Below are 19,780 nucleotides of genomic sequence, written 5' to 3'. Positions count from 1 at the left end.
GAGCACTCGAAGTGTCTCCTGAAGCAGCAATTAGCCGGCCTCCGTAGCGCAGTTGGTATTTCGTTGCAAGAGTTTTGAGTTCGAATCCCGAAAGAGGCTACCGATGGAGCGTGTGCCACGGCAACGAGTTGAGAAAGGGAACAGCCCGGTGATTTGGCAACCTCGGAAGGTTCCAGGATTGCAACTGCTCTGTTTGCCTTCGTGACGGGAAATAAACCCTTTACATATTCGTTTAGCCCTTGTCAGACGCCAGCGTTCGTGATTTTGCGGATTTATTTTGTCTGCTGTAAAAGTAGGATGATGTTAGGTTAAGAGTGTGTTACAGAAATAAAATCCTCGGAATTTTTTTAGGGTAGGTTTCCAAAAATATTGTGAAACTTTGTTGGTTGTGTTCGGTAAATTACGTAAATAATAAGTCAAATCGTTGTTGAAGTATTAATACTCCCGGAAAAGTTTTTTTTTTTTTCAGAGAGGGTACTTTTTGGCTCATCTCGATAAACGTAACTAAAATAGAAGACTGGATAGGAACAGTTTGCGATATTTAAAAAACTTAAAAATCGTGACAATGTATGAAAGCTTGCAAAAATAACACGTGTTTTATTACTGCGACAGCAAAGTCACGCGAGCAAGCGATTAACTTCGGATATGTTCGGGGAGACTAATTCGGGGGTTTGTGGAAGTATGTAAGTTTGTCTCATTTTTTTCTCTAGTTCTAGGTACTGACTAGTAGCGAAATGAGTGGCCAGTGCAGCCACTAACCAACAATGGGTACAAAATATCAAAGCGGACTATGCGTCCAAGTTCCCCCTACCCGCAAGATAGACTCTTTTCTACTCTGTCTAACTCCTCATCCATACCGTCCTCTGTATCCTGTCTACTCATAAGCTATTAATGCATTCCCTTGCGTCCAGCATGTCTGTACCTAGGGTTTTCCCTGTGTCATGCATGTTTTACCTCATGGACCCAACTCTGAATAGTTTTAAGCTAGTTTTAAGATAGGGTATTTAGTTTCGGCATCAATAGCTGCCATGGATGGCCAACCCCCGAACAAAGCACACGACGCATGCTACCCTTCCTGCATTGCCAAAACCCAGCATGACTCGGCCTGAGAAGCACTTAGGTCCCTCCATAACCCGGACCCCTTCTACAAATACACTTAGGCCTGTATTCCAAGACACAAAAATTTAATTTGGTTTAAGTTGCGAATATGTTACACACGTATCTTAACCGTATTCCTAGCGCACGACAGGACAAGGCCAGTCCCTATTTTTAGGGGAACGGATTTTTTGTCATTGCCCTTCTGTTGCTCAAATTTTGCGCATGTGCAGAGCTCAATTTATTTGTTTATTTCGTCCAGACGGCGCCATCAACTCGTATATAGTCATTTTTGTGATCATCGGAGAACGTACCAATCGCGAAGGTGTGCCAAATTAAACTTTACGATAGCGAAACTATCCTGGACTACATTTTGTCCACTTTAATGGTCATAACAAGAAAAAATTACACCTTAAAAAAAGAAAGGCGTTACTATTTTTGTGCAGTCGTGCAGCTCATTTCTAGTATTTTTTCCGTAACAATTGTATCGATGGTTGCGAAACGTCCGCTAGAATGCGTTGAAACCAGTTTTTAGCCTCGCGCAGGGCGCCGTTTATTAAAACGGTTGCCGATCTGTTCCCTTACAGGGATTCGGTTTGGACACGTTCTGGAATACGACCCGCGAGTTAGGTTACGGTCGTATCCCAAGGAGGTAGTGCTTACCCGAACGTCTTAGAATACCGCCCTTAGTTTTCAGTTAGATTAGGGAAAAAGAAATCGGTTTGTGGATCCGTAGGCTTCCCTTCGCGATCTGCACCGCGGGAGGGTAACAACGGGGCGTTTTCGTCGTTGTTCTGTTCGCCATCCACCAACTGAAGTTGCCTCACCTGCCGCCAGAGCGTGCGCGTCCCAAGCCTCTGGGTGCGTGGGCGCGACTTCTTCATTCCTTCCTTTCCCCTCTTTTATCCCTCGTTAGGCACGTCTCGTTACAGCCGACGTCAATCGTGTTGTTTTCTTGAGGCCGTGCCTTTCACCGAAGCAATTTGTTACTCAACGTAGCTTTTTTTTTCCACTTCCGAAATCTGTAATTTAGGCCTAATTATGTTTGTCGCTAAAAGCAAACGAAAAATAATTATACATATTAGATGCTTCCTTTTTGTTTGCTTACGTGTCAATTACGTTGGGGCATATTTTTTTTAATAGCTACTCATCGTGCGCGTGTGACGGTTCGTCTCTAGCTCAGCGAGTGCCGATCACACAGGAGTTAAACTCGTTCACTTGCTCGTGAGGACTTTCCTGTGTAGCAATGTTTCCACTTTCAAAACTCGTTAAAAAATTGTTCGGATTTTGACATCTAAGTAAAAAAAACAATAATCTGTTATTAAAAAAAAATATCAATGTGCTTCAAGAAAGTAGCTCGAAGCATTGCCTTTAAGCATAAAAATAAAAGTGTTACCAGTCGCTGGTAACATTTTCCCGAAGTTTGCACTTTTGTTTATTTCACGTAATTAAGTTTTATTAATATTATTATTGTCGCATTTTTCTTGTTGAAGATTTCACAAATGTATATGTTTAATAATGATGATTTTTTTTTTCATTTTTAATATTTGTTTGTTCTGTTGAAAGCCTTTTTTTTGTTGTAAAAATCTCAGTAAACTTTGAGGATTAACCTCGGCTGGCTGCAACACATGCTGACGGCCGGTCTTCGGATGTTCTCGGTCGTGAGCCGAAGGAGGCCGAAGCTGGACGCGACGGAGCAAGTGAACCGAGCCGTGCGAAGTCACTCGAGCCGCGGCCCGCCACGCAAGGTCGCTGACGGGAGGACCGAGTTGGGCCGGGTGCCCGCTTGCGTCGGAAGGACGTCCACGCCGTCATAACAGGTTAAAAAAAAATTGGTTGTCTGTGAAGTCGGTTTACGGACGATAGTTTAACGTGACAACGTCATAACAAAACATTCATGAAATGATTGCATACTTTTATGAATAAAATTGAATAATTTTTATTGAATTATCACTATTTTGTATGGATACAAAGAAGGAGTGACATGAAATCTACAATTGAATTGACAATTTTACTTTTATTTGCACTCATTGATTTAAATATGTTTATTACTTTAACGAAGAGATTATTTTAACTATAACTTTTATACATGTTTGCTATTTAACATCTTCCAATCTGTGTTATTCTGTTAAGGATAGGACGATGATAGGAAAAGTAGGAAACGAATGGGAGTGTTTCAAGTTTAATGTGCCTCGAAAAAGTCAAATCGATGGTTATTCCAATCGAGTGGAAGGGAGATAGATGCGGCGCAAGCGTACAGTGAGCGTAATGGGACCCAGCGTACTGGACAATGTGCGTAACGGGACACTTTTTCGTGCGTGCAGCTGGCGTTCATCGATTTATTAGACCTTGTCGCTTCAAAAAAGTCGAACTTAGCATTAAAGGTGAACCCCTTAAGTGTGGGGGAGCAAGTCTGTTTACAAGTCCGGCGTTTTTGAAGTTAAAAACCGACGTTTTGCATTCCCGAGCATGGACTAGTGTCAAGTGAAAACATCCAGTTTTTGGTTACGTTACGTAAATTTCATAAAGGGCTTACGCAACTGTTTCAACTACTGGGTATAGAGTAACATTTTTACTGGTAAAAATCTATTTCACGCATTCTTTTATTTTTACTGGTGTTAATCTATTTCACGCATTCTTTTATTTTTACTGGTGTAAATCTATTTCACGCATTATTTTGAAAATGAACATTTTGGTGGACTTGCCACGCCCATTACGTCAGTGGAGTCAATTTGGAAGTAGCACTCAACCACACCGATATAGCTTTTAGTGGGAAAAAAAACTTGAGCTCGAAGATTTAAATTATGTAGTATCTAGGACTCCTGTCAAGTTTCTCTTTGTGTCTGAAAGTTATTTGATTTGGACCTAGCATGTTTGCAAGCGAAGAGTAAATACAGACCTGATAAATTTTGTTTAAACGATCCTCATTTTGTTTGAATGATTTATATGTAATGTATATTTTTTACGTATATGCCTTTTTATATTCTTTTAATAATTTAATTTGCAATTTGAGTAACTTGTGTATTTTAATATTAGCTTGCAGATTATTTTTGTAATGGGTTTGCGATAGATACTTTAATATAACCATTTGCGCCTGTTGGCTATCAGTACTTAAAAAGTGTTTACATAATACACCTTACGTTGGCGTCATGAACCATAAATTATGTATACGTTATTATTTAAAGGTAAACGTTCTTTTGTGTCAATGCAGTCATAATAATGCGGGCTTTAGATATCAGCCTAAATAAATCGTATTAACTTTTTGACAGAAAAGTATTTTTGCTATTATGATAATTTCTACCTTTTACCCGACCCCGTTTGCATCTCTTATTAATTTTTGATAAAAAGATTCTGCTCTTTGTAACAACTATTTTGAATACCTACAGATGCCGTTGAAGGAGGGTATTTATGAGCGAAATTTTTTGGGCAGTTTAAGTGATTCAAGGATTTTTTTGAAATGTTTAGATTTTTGGATCTCTCGTCAATGGGTATGTGGGAGGTTTGTCAGCTTTGACCTCGATTTGAGACGTCAGGGCCTTGAGGAAAACCTGCGCCACTCTGCTCTATATGTTCTTGAAATGTATTGGAATACATATGCAGATGTCGTCCAGAAAAGTGTTCGTTAACTTAAATTTAAAATCTTGTAAAATGTGTCTCAGGATCAGCAAAAGGAGTTGGGTTCCCAAATGGGACACGTCGCCAATAATACTGGCCCCCGGGTGTTAAAGAGTCTGTGTACGTATGACTTTTAGCATCCAAAACATTTTGATGAAAAGCTGAATTGAAGTCAAGTATGGTAAATTATTTAGCTTCCCCTAAATATTGCAAAATCACCTCAATTTTGGGCAGAGGGAAGAGTTCCAGCTCAATTGGCTCATTTAAAAGATGATAATCAGAAAATAATCTGAATTGCCTGGTTTCTTATTTTTCACTAAGAACGCCAGCGCAGCCAACAATGAGTTCGTTTTTAACGATAATATCCTCTTCCTCCAACTTTTGTATAATTTCCTGAAAGGCCTTCATTTTTGGTGGGGCACACTGGAACGGTTAACATTTTATTGGTCTATTGTATGTTAAGTCCAGTCGGTAGCGCTCTAGCGCATGATGGAACATTTCCCCCTTTTTTTACCGTTATGACACTTCTGTAATCTATTTATATATTTATTCTTATTTATATATCCCAAAAATGTTTAAAAAAACTGGTTACTATGCATAACGTACAATGTGTGTTTATATATATATATATATATATATTTGATAAAGTTAAACCATTCGAAAAATATACAAGTTTAACAGTCTTAACGTAACTAAATAATTAATAATTAGTTAAAAGGTGACTCGCCTGAACTTACATTTTTATTATATATGTAGGTATATACACACACACACACATATATATATATATATATATATATATATATATATATATATATATATATTGCAATTCCAGTACAATAATTTATCGTCCAAACATGACTAAGAGTACAGTTGCACTAATTGGGCCTGTTAAACCATCATTCATTTGCTAAGGAATAGATATGGGTTTTTGCTCTTTGGAGCCAACTATTCATTTGATACGCAGCTTCACACTTCAAGCCCGCACGGAAGAAAATGAAACAGACCTTCAGATCTTCTCTGCACATAACCATATTTGCTCCCTGCTCTTGCGCAAGGAGAAGAAGAAAAAAAAAGAAGATAAGTGCTTTTAATAGCAAATAACGATAGTTGAAAACTTGTTCGTCGTGCGTATGAGTGTTGTTTTGCCAGTCGGCAGACGTAAACACGAGCCGCGTGGTGGCCGCGCTAGGCGGCGGTGTTTTCACTAGCGCCTCTTCAGTCGGCCCTCGCCGGCGACCCAATTACCCAACAGGGTTGGCGAAGAGGAGAGGTGGAAATGGGTGGGAATGGTGGGATGGGGGTGTCCCCCCCACCCCTTGTTGACGCATGCGCACAAATGCGCAGGGGAAAGAGGTGAGTTTATGGGGATAAACATGTGACTGTATGTGTGTGTGTGTGTGTGTGTGCGTGCGTGTGTGAGCTTTTCCTCTCCGTAGTCATTCCGTTTCACTGACCCCCGATGCGAATTTCACCGCTCCCTCGTGAAACTTCGCAGTAGGGGAACAACAAAAATCATCATTTCGAAATATTTAATAATTTTTCACAATTTTAGAGTATTACTCAACAGTAATCAACTTTTCATTTAAGATATTTACGGTAAGATAGACTTCCGGAAACATAACTTCCAGAAGAAAATAAAAAAAAATTTGTGAATGTGTTTAAGAAATTTAAATTCAACTTTTTAACAAGTGGATGGCGGGGAAAAAACCTTAGCTGTTCAAAGGCTTATGCTAGGATTTTTTTAAAAATAACTTCAGAAATAGTCACTGGGAAGTATTGTAAAAACGCCATAATGAAGTGAGTATTGTTCAAAATATCACCAAGAAATTAGTGTTTGATTTCATTAAAACAAAACAAAAAGTAAGCGAGTCTTTTAGTAATCGCCAGTAATAAGTAACATAAAACCTGCCCTATGTCAAACTATGTATTAACACAGCACGTATTTTAGTACAAAACTTAAACAAATATTGATTTTAAGTTATATATTGTACAATAGTATTTCTTGGCGTATTTATAACGTATTAGAAAAGCCACATGGCAGTGCGTCACACTGTTGAAGACTACTCAAACGCCATGGAAATGTTTGCGTTCGCTTACACGTTACAGCACAAGCGCCAACTGCACCAAAAAAATGAATGGGGCGCGCTTCTCCCTACTTCCTGTTACACATTTCCGTCGCATTCACAAAATTTCTCCCGCAAAATGCCGCATAACCGAGAGCTGAGATGTTACATATAAAAAAACACTAACACTACTATAAATAAGCAAGGCACAGGCTATATAAATGATCTTTATTTTGGGGTATTAAATCGTCAAGTTGATAAATATATATATGTATATGTATATATACTTGTTTTATATATAACCATCAATATTTATATTACACTATAACTGTACCTATATATAACTCGAAGATATCCCGAACACCACCAAAATATTTAAATGCTCTTCTTATCTTCTAAAGTATTCGTTTTAGGGTAAAACTGAGAAAAAAAATTTTTCCCCTATTAAAACTGTTATATTTGAATGGCGCGCGCTTTTTCCTACTTCCTGTCACACATTTCCGTCCTTTCACTTCCGTCGCATTCACGAAATTACTTCCATAAAATGCTGCATACCGAGAACTAAGACGTTACAAATCAAAAATTGCCAAACAAATGGGAAGAAATTGAACACTTAATTCTGTACCGCCACGACCTATAAAAATTTTTTAAAAATGTATTTATATACACACCCGAATATGCAAGAACGCGAATTGTACTGGCGTCTGACTTGGGGTCAGTGAACAGTTGTTTTCCCGTGTGTGTTCTTTTCCTCTCCGCAAACAGCTGGGTGCGGCGTGCATACGTACGGCCTGGGGAGGGGGGGGGGGGGGGGGGTTGGCACCGTGGTTGATAAGGTCCAAAAGGGTTGGCTGGGGGTGGGTGGAGGGTAGGAGGGGTTAATGTAGTTTCTGAATGTGCCGCCAGGACACGACCCCGCTAACGTAACTAGACCAGCCACCAAACAGCGGCAGCGAGCGGCGTTTGCATGTGCGAGCAAGATGATATGTGACATGACCCGGGGGGTGTTGCGCGGGGAGGGGAGATGGTTTTGCGATCAAAGCGCGTTCCTTCCGATGCTCTATTGATCCTGCGACAAAGCACACACCGACCGCAAATTAATATTCTGACCAATCCTCCCGTGCGTACCTTTCGTTGCACAACCTCCCTCCCCCCACCCCCTAATAAACCGAAAACTTTTTTTTTCTGTACCTTTCCCCTTTCTCTTGCAGCGCAAAACCTGCCTGCAAATTCCCTCTCCTCTCTGTTTTTTTTTTACACGAGGCCCATGAATTGATAACAAACGCACAATTATCGTAGCTATAAATGGAAAACATTAATTCCGTGGCCGAAATTGTGATGGGACGGTATTTTATCGGCCAGTTGAGGAACCATGGCACTGAAAAACAAAAGTTATCAACGATGAGGAAGGGGAGAGAAGAGTCGTTTTGAATTAACGTAGGATTAATTTTTTTTGTATGCCGCGAGTAACGGCTGATGTGTGCAACCGATTTCCTGTTCGGCGGTTTTCCACGCCTACAGCCCACAACTCACCAGCGGTAAAAAAAAAAGTCCATAATTTTAGACACCATTTTTAAGTATGTGTCACATGACGGTAATGTTTCAGTTCTCACGGCGTACGAGAATCTCGACTGAGATGACCGATGTAGGCTAAAAAAAAAAAGTCGTTTCACCTATTTAAAAAAATAAGATTGTTCCATACAGTTATAACCCCTAGTTATAGTAGTACCTATTTTTAATAGAACATTATGCTTAGATTTGATTGCACAATAAGGTTAGATTACGATTTCAAACTTAAACTAGACTAATAATTATTAGTCCTGTCCATAAAATTACACGGTTCATACGAGTTTTATTGTTCGTGACTTTCGCTTACTAGCCTTAAAGTTGCGTGGTTATTTAAAGTTAAGTTAAAGGAATTTAATCCTGCCTCTTATAAAAATCGTTTAAATTATCCCTGTTGCTTTTTATTGTATTATTTTTGTCCACGATTTGAGATGACATGACATAACGTAAACTACAAAAAGTTACAAAAGTTATTTTTGTTTACATTGCTAGAGTCTGATTACAAATTAATTATTAATTATTAACGAGCGAGCGCAGATCTTTCGTACTGACATAACGTGGTAAAGGTAGCCATTGACATTTCTGCTCCAAGCTCGTGCTCATTTCAATAAAGCACAGAGAGGTCAAGTGATTTTATGTTTCGAAGTTCGCGCTTAATTAATTTTTTTACTGACCAACAAAGTTAAAACAGTACAAAAAAATATTAAGTTGGTTAAAAAAGGTTCAACATAAGTTTTGAAAAATTTATCAACAAACCCGTGCAAGTGTAGCTGCCTGCTTTACCTCCCCCCCCCCCCCCCCCCCCCCCCCCCACACACACCAAAAAAAAATATGAATGAGTAGCGTCCATACGATAATTAAGCTTTGAATTCCAAAATTGCAATATTGACTCAAATACTGTGAATCTGAAATAGCTGCATGCAATTTTTTTAAGGTAGTTTAATAATTACTGTTGCTCCATGCACGACGAGAATAATGAGCGTCAGTTCAGAGCCGTGCACTTAGAGACGACACCGTGCAAGAAGCACCAGCGTGCGTCGCATCTATCATCCCGCCTCATTAATCACAGACACAACTCTGAACTAGGCGGGTCCCTTAAACGACTGGAAATTTCTTCCTTTCCCGCCTACTGCTGATAACGTTAAAGGGCTATGTGAGGACGCAGCAAACTGTCTGGTTAGCTGAGTGGTTACCAATCTGGGATGGTTAGCCTCAGCCTCTGGTCATAGCCGGAGCTCTAACGGGTTTCCCGATTGCGTATACGGCATAACCATATCCACGCCCATGGGGGCCCCGGAGTATGAAACTATAGCTCCTGCCTTTTTTTTTTTTAAGAAAGTTAACCTAAGTATAGAAAATGTTAACCTGAAGGAAAAGCACGCTTATAACCCCGAGGGCCAATGCTAAGAGGGTTCAAGGTTACATATTCCCTTCCCCCGCTGCTTTCACGGCCATTGTCTGAAGTAGCTTGGCTTCTGGGTTGTAGCCGTGTCCTGGGCAAAGGACACGGCTACAACCCAGAAGCCAAGTAGCCAAGCTACTTGTGATGCATCTTGTGCCAGCGGAGAAGAGTGTTTGCAGGAACGACCGTGGTGACGAGCGAGCCCCGGCTCAGACGAGCCACTGACCATCGTACCGGCAAGGCGCGCGAGGCGCCCGGACCGCCAAGGTCACAAGCGCCGGCGACAGTGCACGCCGCGGGCGCTCCGCCAATCACGTCCCGCGGTTAACCGACGGCAATTACACTTGCTCAAGCAAAGCTGGGATGAACGTGGTTTTCCAATGAAATCCACTCAGCGACTAAAATTCGTGGAGGATTTTCCACAAACCAGGTGGGAGTGGAGCTTCCTGCTTCGTGACCCCTCTTTTAACAAACTTGCGTGTACATCCACTGAGGAATATTAACCACAAGTATATTTATAGTTGGAAAAAAATTATCACTTTTTCGTCTTTAAGAACATCCTTTGTAGCAGACTTACTTTATTTGTGTTTAACTTCCCGCCTCCAGCTAAATCATGAGAAACGATAAACTCAGCTTCACCAGACCAGGGATGATTGCAGGATGTCCTGGAAAATTCAGGAAAACTTTCTAATGACAATAATTTGCAGAGCATATGTCATGCTTCAGTCTGCCATCCCCAGACAGAAAGCATAGACATATCCGCTATAAAATAGCGAATGGAAAGTTCTGTTTGAACTAGGCCATCTATAGGGATGGCGGAGGCTTGATTTTCTTTATTTCATTTAGAAAATTTTGAAATAGGTATGTTATTCAATAAAAAAAGTCAGGTAAATCCGTAACTCACGCCATTTAAATCAGGGAAAAGTCAGGCAAAAAATTCGTAGACCTTGTGTGGACACCCTGAATTGGGAAATGAGTAGGCCAACTGAGGAATCATCCCAGGATTCACCTGGAGTAATTTCGGGAAAACTCTAATCATGTCTGGAATCCGGGTCTTCCGGAAAGAGCGTTCAGTGTATTAACCACTGCGCCACCTGGTTCCGTTTTACAACACGCAATATATATATTTTTTGGTTAACTAGCGAAATGCATCTACTCGCAAAGTAAAGTTACTGCAGGTGTGCAAATTGTGTGTTTGTGATGCATGGCGTAGGATCGCGAGCACTCCAGGTCGACTGGAATGCTGCAGGTTAAGTTACAAGTCAGCATTCGCGTCAGCTCGGACAACGTGTTGCGACTGGGAGAGCCAGCCCTTGCCGGGACGTGATTACGGGAACGCCTTCCTAGTCCTCGTGATTCCATGTCCTTTCCATCTCGTGACTCGGACGCAGATCGTCGTGGTGAGAAAAAAAAATTGGTTGTCTGTAAAGTCGGTTTACGGACGATAGTTTAACGTGACAACGTCATAACAAAACATTGATGAAATGATTGCATACATTTATGAATAAAATTGAATCATTTTTATTAATTTATCACTATTTTGTATAGATACAAAGGAGTGAAATGAAATCTACAATTTAATACTTTTATTTGCACTCATTAATTCCAATATGTTTATTACTTTAACGAACAGATTATTTTAACTATAACTTTTATATATGTTTGCTATATAACTTCTTCTAATCTGTGTTATTCTGTTAAGGATAGGACGATGAAAGGAAAAGTAGGAAACAAATGGGAGTGTTTCAAGTTTAATGTGCCTCGAAAAAGTCAAATCGATGGTTGTTCCAATCGAGTGGAAGAGAGATAGATGTGGCGCAAGCGTACAATGAGCGTAACGGGACAATGTGTGTAACGGGACAATGAGTCATCCTTTTTCGTGCGTGCAGCCGGCGTTCATCGATTTATTAGACGTTGTCACGTCAAAAAATTCCGGTGTGCTTTATCACACAACTACGAGGTGTGTAGGCTAGAGAATTGTAAGTTTTCTAGACGCTGACCAAATAACGATTAATCGTCGAGAGAATCCACCACTTTCGCATTGATCTTTTCCTTTTTCCTGTTAGTTCACAATTATAAAAGTTTGCACAATACTGCATACATCTTTGTTGCAACTACCCGGGACACCATTAGTAAACATGCGAATAATCGATACTGTATAACTTTTCGTGTGGTTATTCGTAAAATGTAGATTAGGCTGAATCGAACCAGGATTGTCTTGGTGTGACGTGAGTGGTCTGACCATCACACATTTTTTTAAGTTTTAATTTTTGAAGTTATACTTTTTTAGGCGTGTTATAAATATGATCAAAGTGAATTTTTACGATACTTGCACACCATGCATCGACATTTAAACAGGATGAAAAAAAGTTTTCATTCAAATAAAAATTATACAATTGCTTTTAAATATTATACTTCAGTGATTGACATTTAATACCAGCGTATATAAATAAAAACATTTATTTATTGTGAATATTAGTTATATAAACTGTGTTTATAAACTATTTCAACTGTATGTATATAAAAGAGGTAATGTTCCTGTATGTATAACGAAGTCAGGTTGCACGTAAGCTTCCATTGTTGCTGGCAAGTAGTGTCTGTGGAAGGTTTAGTAGTCTCCTGGCCGTTTGAGAGGTTAAGTTTCCATATGTATAATTTATTTGAATTATAAATTATTACGCCATTATTGAATAAATAATTAAAATTTATTAATTAGAATAAAAAATTAGCATATTTAGTTTTATTATTTATTAATAATGTCTAGATTATTTAACTCAATTAAAGAATTAATTGTGTACACGTGTTTATATTATTATTGTATACTGAGTATTTGTTTAATTTTTTAATTTGATTGAATGTATACTTTACCAAACTTATTTATGATATCACCCCAGTCCTTTTAATATTTTATTTCTGTTGATTATTTCCAAGCAGAATTTAAATTGGTTTTTTATTATGCCATGTAAGTTCAACTTCTAACGGGCGTAGATAAGTCATGCATTTTTTTTATATAACTCTTTGCTCGTTGCTGTTTTCTCCACCGAAGAGCATTCCCTTTTATTGATTAGGTATGGACAGTTTGAAAGTTCGTTTCATCAGTTTCACTGATATGACATTTTTGTCTCGAATTTAGATTACAGAAATCCACACGGACACCCTACCCGGGAGTCGAACCCGGACCCCTCGCACCAAGGGCCGGCGATCATCCACAAGCGTTACGGCGATCAGCAGTCGAGATCACCCCTGTGCTCGCACAGGGCTTGGCTGCTCGTAGCTCGCATGCGTGTATTTCCAACACGAGTGGCACTTACTCGAGCAACTCCGACGATTCGTGTACCGGGTGACGAGTGAAGAAATACCGGTCTGTTTCGTCTCGATCGTCCACGTAAAATCATTCATAACGTTTCTTTGCCGATTCGCTGCGTAAACGCTGTGCTTAACGCCGAACGATCCCTGAGAAGTCTTTTATTCGCACGCATTTCTCAAAAATATACTTCGTAGTTACGATGTGCTGATATTGGACTGGCGTGCTTACCACCGGAAAATGTGTTTCACATAAAACTTTGTCACTAACGAACACAAGAGGGCAAAACTAAGTCCCGACAAAAAATAGTTTGCTTCAACTTTCCAAAAAAAAAAAAAAAAAAAAACAATGTTAATGAACGGTATCCAGTTATGCATCGTTTACGCTCGAAGTAATCGCGTTCACCCTCTGAATTAAATTACTTTCAAATAAATTCTGTAGGATTTGGTGCCGTAGGATAAATAAAACTTCAAGGACCTGGATTCGAATCCCAGTCGGTCCATTCTGATTCCGGTTTTCAATTATCTCTTCCAGAATAACATACGGAAATTTTTAAAGTATTTTCTTACTAATGGCCATTACTAAATCCTCCCACTAGCTTGAAATGAGTAGCTTTATTTGTACACATAATTATACTCTCTATTCAAGATAAGGTGTTCTTTTTTTGACATTCGCTCAAGCGAGCATTCAGATTTTGACAGCTGAATTTTCTTATAAATTTAATAAAATAATTTTTGATACACGATTAGCTATTCTGATGCTCACGAATCTGTGCGTTTTTTTTGTTATTACGTTATAATATATAGCTGTCAAAATCCGAGTGATTTCTGAAACACAAAAATAAAGTATCTACACCTTATCTTAAACAGATTGCAATTAGGCTACCATTCTGTAGAATGGCTTAAACTGAAATAACTTAAGTGGATGATAAAAGCTTCATATTAGTGTTTAATAACACAGCGGGGAAGGTATATACGACAACTGATTAAATGGTGTTTGCCTTAGGAATCTCAAAGAAAAATCTCGCGACACATAATGGACTACACGTAAACATATAATAGTTAAAAGAATAATCGGTCGCTCACAGAGCTTGCCCCTGACAGTAGCTGCAATTAGGAAGTTTTAGCCAATTAAAATGCATGTAATGACAGTTCGTGCGCACAGGTGTTCGTGTTTCACGGTGACGGAACACGTTTTAACAGTCGAGACGAGCACGCCATAAACAAAACTCACCTTGTTTTTCCTCATGGTCGCGGGAGCGTATCCGAGCGTGTCTTCCGAAACAAACAGCCGGGGGGGTGTGTCTCTCTCCGCGGCACTGTCCACAGTCACACGAATGTCAAGTTTCGGACCGGCACCAACCCCCAAGGACGCAAACGAGTCTCTCGTCCGCCGGCGACACCTCGGCGTGGGTCAACACTCGCGCACTCGTCGCACCCCGTTGCCCCGGGTTCCGTACCGGACGATCATCGTACAGGAGCGGCAGGACACGAGGCGTACACCACCACCTCCCCAAGAGCACGACACGTCCTAGCAGGCGCCCGACACCAGAGTAAAGACGAGGGTGCCGCAGGAGCCGATGTAAAGGATGACCCCCCCTCCTCCGCCGACGAGAGAAGACCCTCCAGACCAGGAGGCTTCCTACCAACCCGCACGGGAGAACCGGCTCTGCCGGGGGAAGGGGGGTAGGAGGCGGTAAAAATTCCGGAGCTCGGCTCGGGGTACAACACCGACGGGGGTACTTCGTTCAGGTGAAAGTAGGCTACGCGGCGGTCCTCCTTTCTTCGTCCCCCCCTCCTCTCACTCTCTACCGCCTTCGCCCCCCCTCGCCCTGTTCTCTCGGGCGGCAGCTGCCAGCACGCTCACCTTCCTTCCTCCTGGCGCGCGGCGGGCGAGGTGTCGGGAGGGGTCACGACCTCGCTCGCCCGTCGACCAGACTCCCGCAGGAAAGTGAAAACGTAACACTGGCGCGGCGACGGGCGGACCGGGCCAGATGCTCGCCGGAGTCCAAGGGAATAACTTCACCTGGTGACTGAGCTCGGAACATACCTCCCTCTCTCTTCCAACTCATTACACAAGCTACAACCACACAACGATCTATCTCCACAGCGAACATGGATCGGCAATTCATGTTTACAAAATAATGACATGAAGAGCGCCGACCAGGTAGTGCAGCTGCAACTGCTTCGGAACACGTTTATTTTCTCTCCCCACGAGGGTTTTTAGAATTTCACTCAACACAGCGCGGGTTCGAGCCCGCCCATTTGTTCAGTTCAGCACGCAGTAGCAGTAGCAGTAGCAGTCCGAGGTGCATCTGTGAAAGTGAGGCGGAATGATAAGTGCCTGCGCTCGCTGGTGCTTCTACCGCGGTGTCGCCTCTAAGCGCGAGGCTCTGCACTGGCGCGCAGACTTCTCGTCGTGCATAGGGCAACTGTGAAATTTGAGCGGCAACCATAACATTATATGGCGGAGAAACGAAGATAAGGGTGTAATGCAAGTTGGTTGAGTTACTTGTAGCTCTTTTCAATCTTCTAATAATCTATCTATATAATACGTCGTTGGTAAGTATGTATGACGTTGACCGATCTCCACGAAAGTTGGTACATCGAAGTGTTTATTTTCACGAAGGTTTTTATGCCATCCATTTTATTTTGTAATTCGCCGCTTGATGGCGCTGCAGCGTATCAACTTCTAAACCGTTCAACCGATCGTCATGGGTAAACATAAAATCATAGGTCCTATACATACAAACAGCAAATATTTGTAATTTCTCTATCTCCACCACGCTGTCATATAGCACTATCCATCTTATTTTATTTTTTTAACTCGCGTACAGTATATCATCCTGTGTTCAGCCCGGGCAACGCCGGTTACTGAAACTTGTACAATTTAAAAACGAAATCTGTGCACGGACCTATTCATGCCACCTCACCGTATACTCTTAAATGATTTTCCTAAACGGACCGCACCATGATATCTTGAGCAGTTTTTCAAATCCGCGTGGTTGCCGGGAAATCTCAGCGGGCCCTGTGGTTCGGTGCTCGGATCCGGCAGTCGGGCCACGACATTGCTGTGGTGACGGTACGACTGTGGGCGTACCCTACCGGGACGTTTGTCCGAGTACCGAAACTGGTCAGAGCAGAGCACAGGCTGACACGCACGCGCGAAAAGTTCTGCGCCAGCTTCAGGACGGATTACGTGACGCGATTAACGACGTCGCGCTGGTGCGGCTAAGCAAAAAAAGAAGTGAGTTCGTTCACGGAAACTAGTCTCTAGTTTGGACAGTGTCACATCATGAAAAAAAAAAAGATAGCGTCCCACGCTTTTTTTTCATTAAAATTATTTGATTTGTTTATTACTTGATTCTTATTTTAAGCTTATATAAAATTTTAGTTTTACAGAGTTGCAGTTCATTCAGTCGCTGTTGAACAAATTACATAAATTTTAAAGTTTTTTACTTCTTAATTTATACATCAATTAAAGCGTGTTTTTTTAGTATTTTGAAATATTAATTTATTATAATTTTATTTCCTGCATTTTGAATGATTTTCGATGAAAAAATAGACGTTTTTATTTAATTTTTTCTAGCAATCCATCCATTATGCATGCAAGCAACGCGGACGGAGGAAGGTGAAGGAGACAGTTAATGTCCGAGCCAAGAGACTTGGCAGGTAGCCTCTATTGTTTGCCCGATTGTTGATTCTCGGCAGCACGCGAGTGTACATAGGAACACGGACATTCCCTACGACTCGGTGGTACGCCGTTGGCTCTGATTAGTGTGCGTCAGCCCAACCAACCGTGTGCAAGAAGAAAAGTTTCAAACACACATTATCTCACGGCATTTTGCAGGAGTAATTTCATTAAAATGGAACGAAAATGTGTTACAAAGTTGGTGGACCCACGTGTAGAAACGTAAACCTGTATATAGTCACTTTCGTAAACATTTGGGGACATACGAAACGTATTGGTGTGCCAAATGTAATTTTATGATAGAGGAACTACCCTGGAATATATTTGGTAAACTATAGTCATAATAAAAAGTAATCACACGTTTTATAAAAAAAATTAATAAAATGGACATTATAATGATTATAGAACATATTCTCCAAAATTCGCAAGAGGCATTATAAAATATTTTAATAATAATGTTGAATCAGCTCAATAAGGATAAAGTTTGTTTGTAGGAAATATTTACAGAGTGATTGCAGTCGTTTTAATAATAATAATAATTATATTACATAAACTCAGTATTTTAATATATTGTTTAAATGTTTCAGGTTAATATTTTAGTAATGACATATAAGTATAACTTCTAATGTGAGTGAACACCTTATAGCATTAACTGTTTAGTGAATTTTAACAACATGGGCAGTATTGTTTTTTAATTCCCTGTCGAAAATCATGTCCAAAACTAGGGTTTTATCGGAGCCTGTTATAATCGTTTAAAATTTCTGGTTGTTTCGTGCTGCCATCTACGTTTTGTGGTGGCAAGTAACGTCTACGATTCAGGCAGCTCATCTAGCGGCTGGTGCACAAAGTATGTGTGTGTGAATCTTATCCAGAAATTTGAGTATTTGTAAAGCAGCTACTTTATTTATCTTTTTAGAGTTTCGTATTATCATTGAATATGTATATCATTGAATATATATATATATATATATTCAATGGTATTATACGTTTATTTGCAACATGAATAACAAGAGAACACATGAGTTGGCTCGTTACCGAGGTTAGATGTTAGTTTACACATCACTAGCGAATACTAAAAGACCCGCTCACATTTTTGAGTTCACAAAAATATCGTGTGTGTTCCTGCTTGCTGATGATGAAGTAAACCGAAAACTGAACACGTTCGATGATTCAGAGAGCCAGTGAGCTACGCGTCCCTGGTTAAACTACTGGCCGGTGAAAGGCCTAATTCCACCCGCGGAAAATCTAGTATGTAGTCTTTCTTGTCCCTTTACCTCAAAGCTTCGGAAGGCAAATGTGAACCACCGCAGATTCGTGTCGGTGTGTCAGGCCTGTTCGCGCCTTTGGCAATTGCTGGAGACGTAACGCAACATCAGGGAAGGAAACTCCCACTCTCAAATTTTATTAGTATTTTACTTTTAGTATTTTTTTTTCGGTCATAGGTAACCTAGTGTCCCTCTTGGCCATCCCCTTACCGGGGTGAGTCTTGTCCTAGGCATGCAGTTTGCTGAAGATAGTTTCCTTGGCCTCAAGTCTGTGGGCAGTTTTTCCCACCCATGCACTGCTTCTGACACTGAGCTCCTTGCCGGAAAGACTTTTCGCTCGTGCCACCTCCGCATTTCCCTGGGACGTTGGTGGGGGGGGGGGGAAGATGGGCTGTCCCACCCCTGCTAAGAGCTAGCACCCGAGCTGTGTCGCCGCTCATCACGATCCCATGTCGGGCCTGCTCGGAGCGTTGGAGCCGAACACTGCCGCCACGATTCCGCCTCCAACACAGTCCATCCTGGGTGCGTATACTGCCTGTTCCCTCGGCGCTGCTGTTGTGTCGCGGCTCTTAGGGTCTTCCAGTGCAGACCCGCGGGTGTACTTCGAACGGAGGACGCTGAAACTGCATCTCAGAGGCCCCAGTCGCGTCTGGCCGTGTTCGGCCGAGCTGTCTGATACACTCCCTGTAGCAACGTGCCATATTCACTTGTATGATGTATCTGGTTCACGTGATCATTCAGAGGGAAACACGGTGCATTGCTGTAGATATTTATTATCTTGGCGTTACTCGAGAGCTTTATGGAAATAAGATTAATACTTTTTTTTAAATTTAACTAAGAGTTTATTATATATTTGGACCAAATCCGATTATTTTCATGCTTACAAACGTTTAATTTTTCGGGTACTTCGTTTTCCCTTCTCAAAGTAAATTAACCTAAAACCAGCCAAATGGTCCCCAACACGAAATTATATAACCATACGTTTGTTTAGAAATAATTATTTTCACTCAAATTTACAGTTTGTTCACGCTCATCATGCTTCTCATTGTCGAATATAGTTCGTGACGTCAGATTCTGATGGTGCCGACTGACTGACCTGCCTGACTTCGGGGGTCTGACAGATCCGCTCCACGCGACTGTACCATCAGCATCTGACGTCATAGGTCACGTGAGCCAATGAAATGCCACACCCGCGTCTGCACAATCAGCTCCGACGCAGCAGCTAGACGCGACTGCGCAGATTTGGCTGGCCCGCGCGAGTGCGCTCAAAGAATCAGCGCGAACTACATGTACGCTGTCGTTTTTCGAAGTGAAAACTTCTATAGGAAGGTTTCTATATGGAGTAAATTCATGTAAGTCTTCATCGACATGGTCACGTAACGTCAGCTGTGAATGTATGTGTGTGTATGTATGTGTATGTATATATGTATATATATATATATATATATATATATATATATATATATATATATATATACATACATACACTCAGTGGTGCGCGCGCAGCCAGTACTCATAACACAGGTCGACAAGTAATGCACACGACATATATCAATACATATCTTATTAATACGCGTCTTCAGTCCCTGTACCAACATATGTGAATCGAATGTGTGTGTGCAGTAAAAAGTGAGTATAAAATATATTAATATTCTCATATAGATATATAGTTTTAAGTTTTAAGTTTTCACTTCTGTCGGCAGTCCTCATTACTGCTTTGAAATATTTTAAATAAACTTTATTTATTAATGTAAAATTACATACATCTGTAAATTTA

At 40.8% G+C, this 19,780-nt stretch overlaps 1 protein-coding gene across 1 annotated transcript in view; it reads right to left on the bottom strand.

The window, feature by feature from the left end:
* The window catches only part of LOC134530604 (trithorax group protein osa-like), a 32,950-nt gene extending 18,246 nt beyond the window's left edge, over positions 1-14,704 (bottom strand). Inside the window, exon 1 of the mRNA XM_063365589.1 lies at positions 14,282-14,704. Coding sequence (XP_063221659.1) covers positions 14,282-14,296 — 15 coding nt within the window. The 5' untranslated portion in view covers positions 14,297-14,704. The remainder of the gene's footprint in view (positions 1-14,281) is intronic.
* Between the last annotated feature and the right edge of the window lie 5,076 nt (positions 14,705-19,780).

The sequence above is a fragment of the Bacillus rossius genome, chromosome 3 (assembly GCF_032445375.1).
Source record: "Bacillus rossius redtenbacheri isolate Brsri chromosome 3, Brsri_v3, whole genome shotgun sequence".
Classification (NCBI taxonomy): Eukaryota; Metazoa; Arthropoda; class Insecta; order Phasmatodea; family Bacillidae; genus Bacillus; species Bacillus rossius.
Note: the sequence above shows the minus strand (reverse complement) of the source record. Positions and strands in the feature narration are given on the sequence as shown.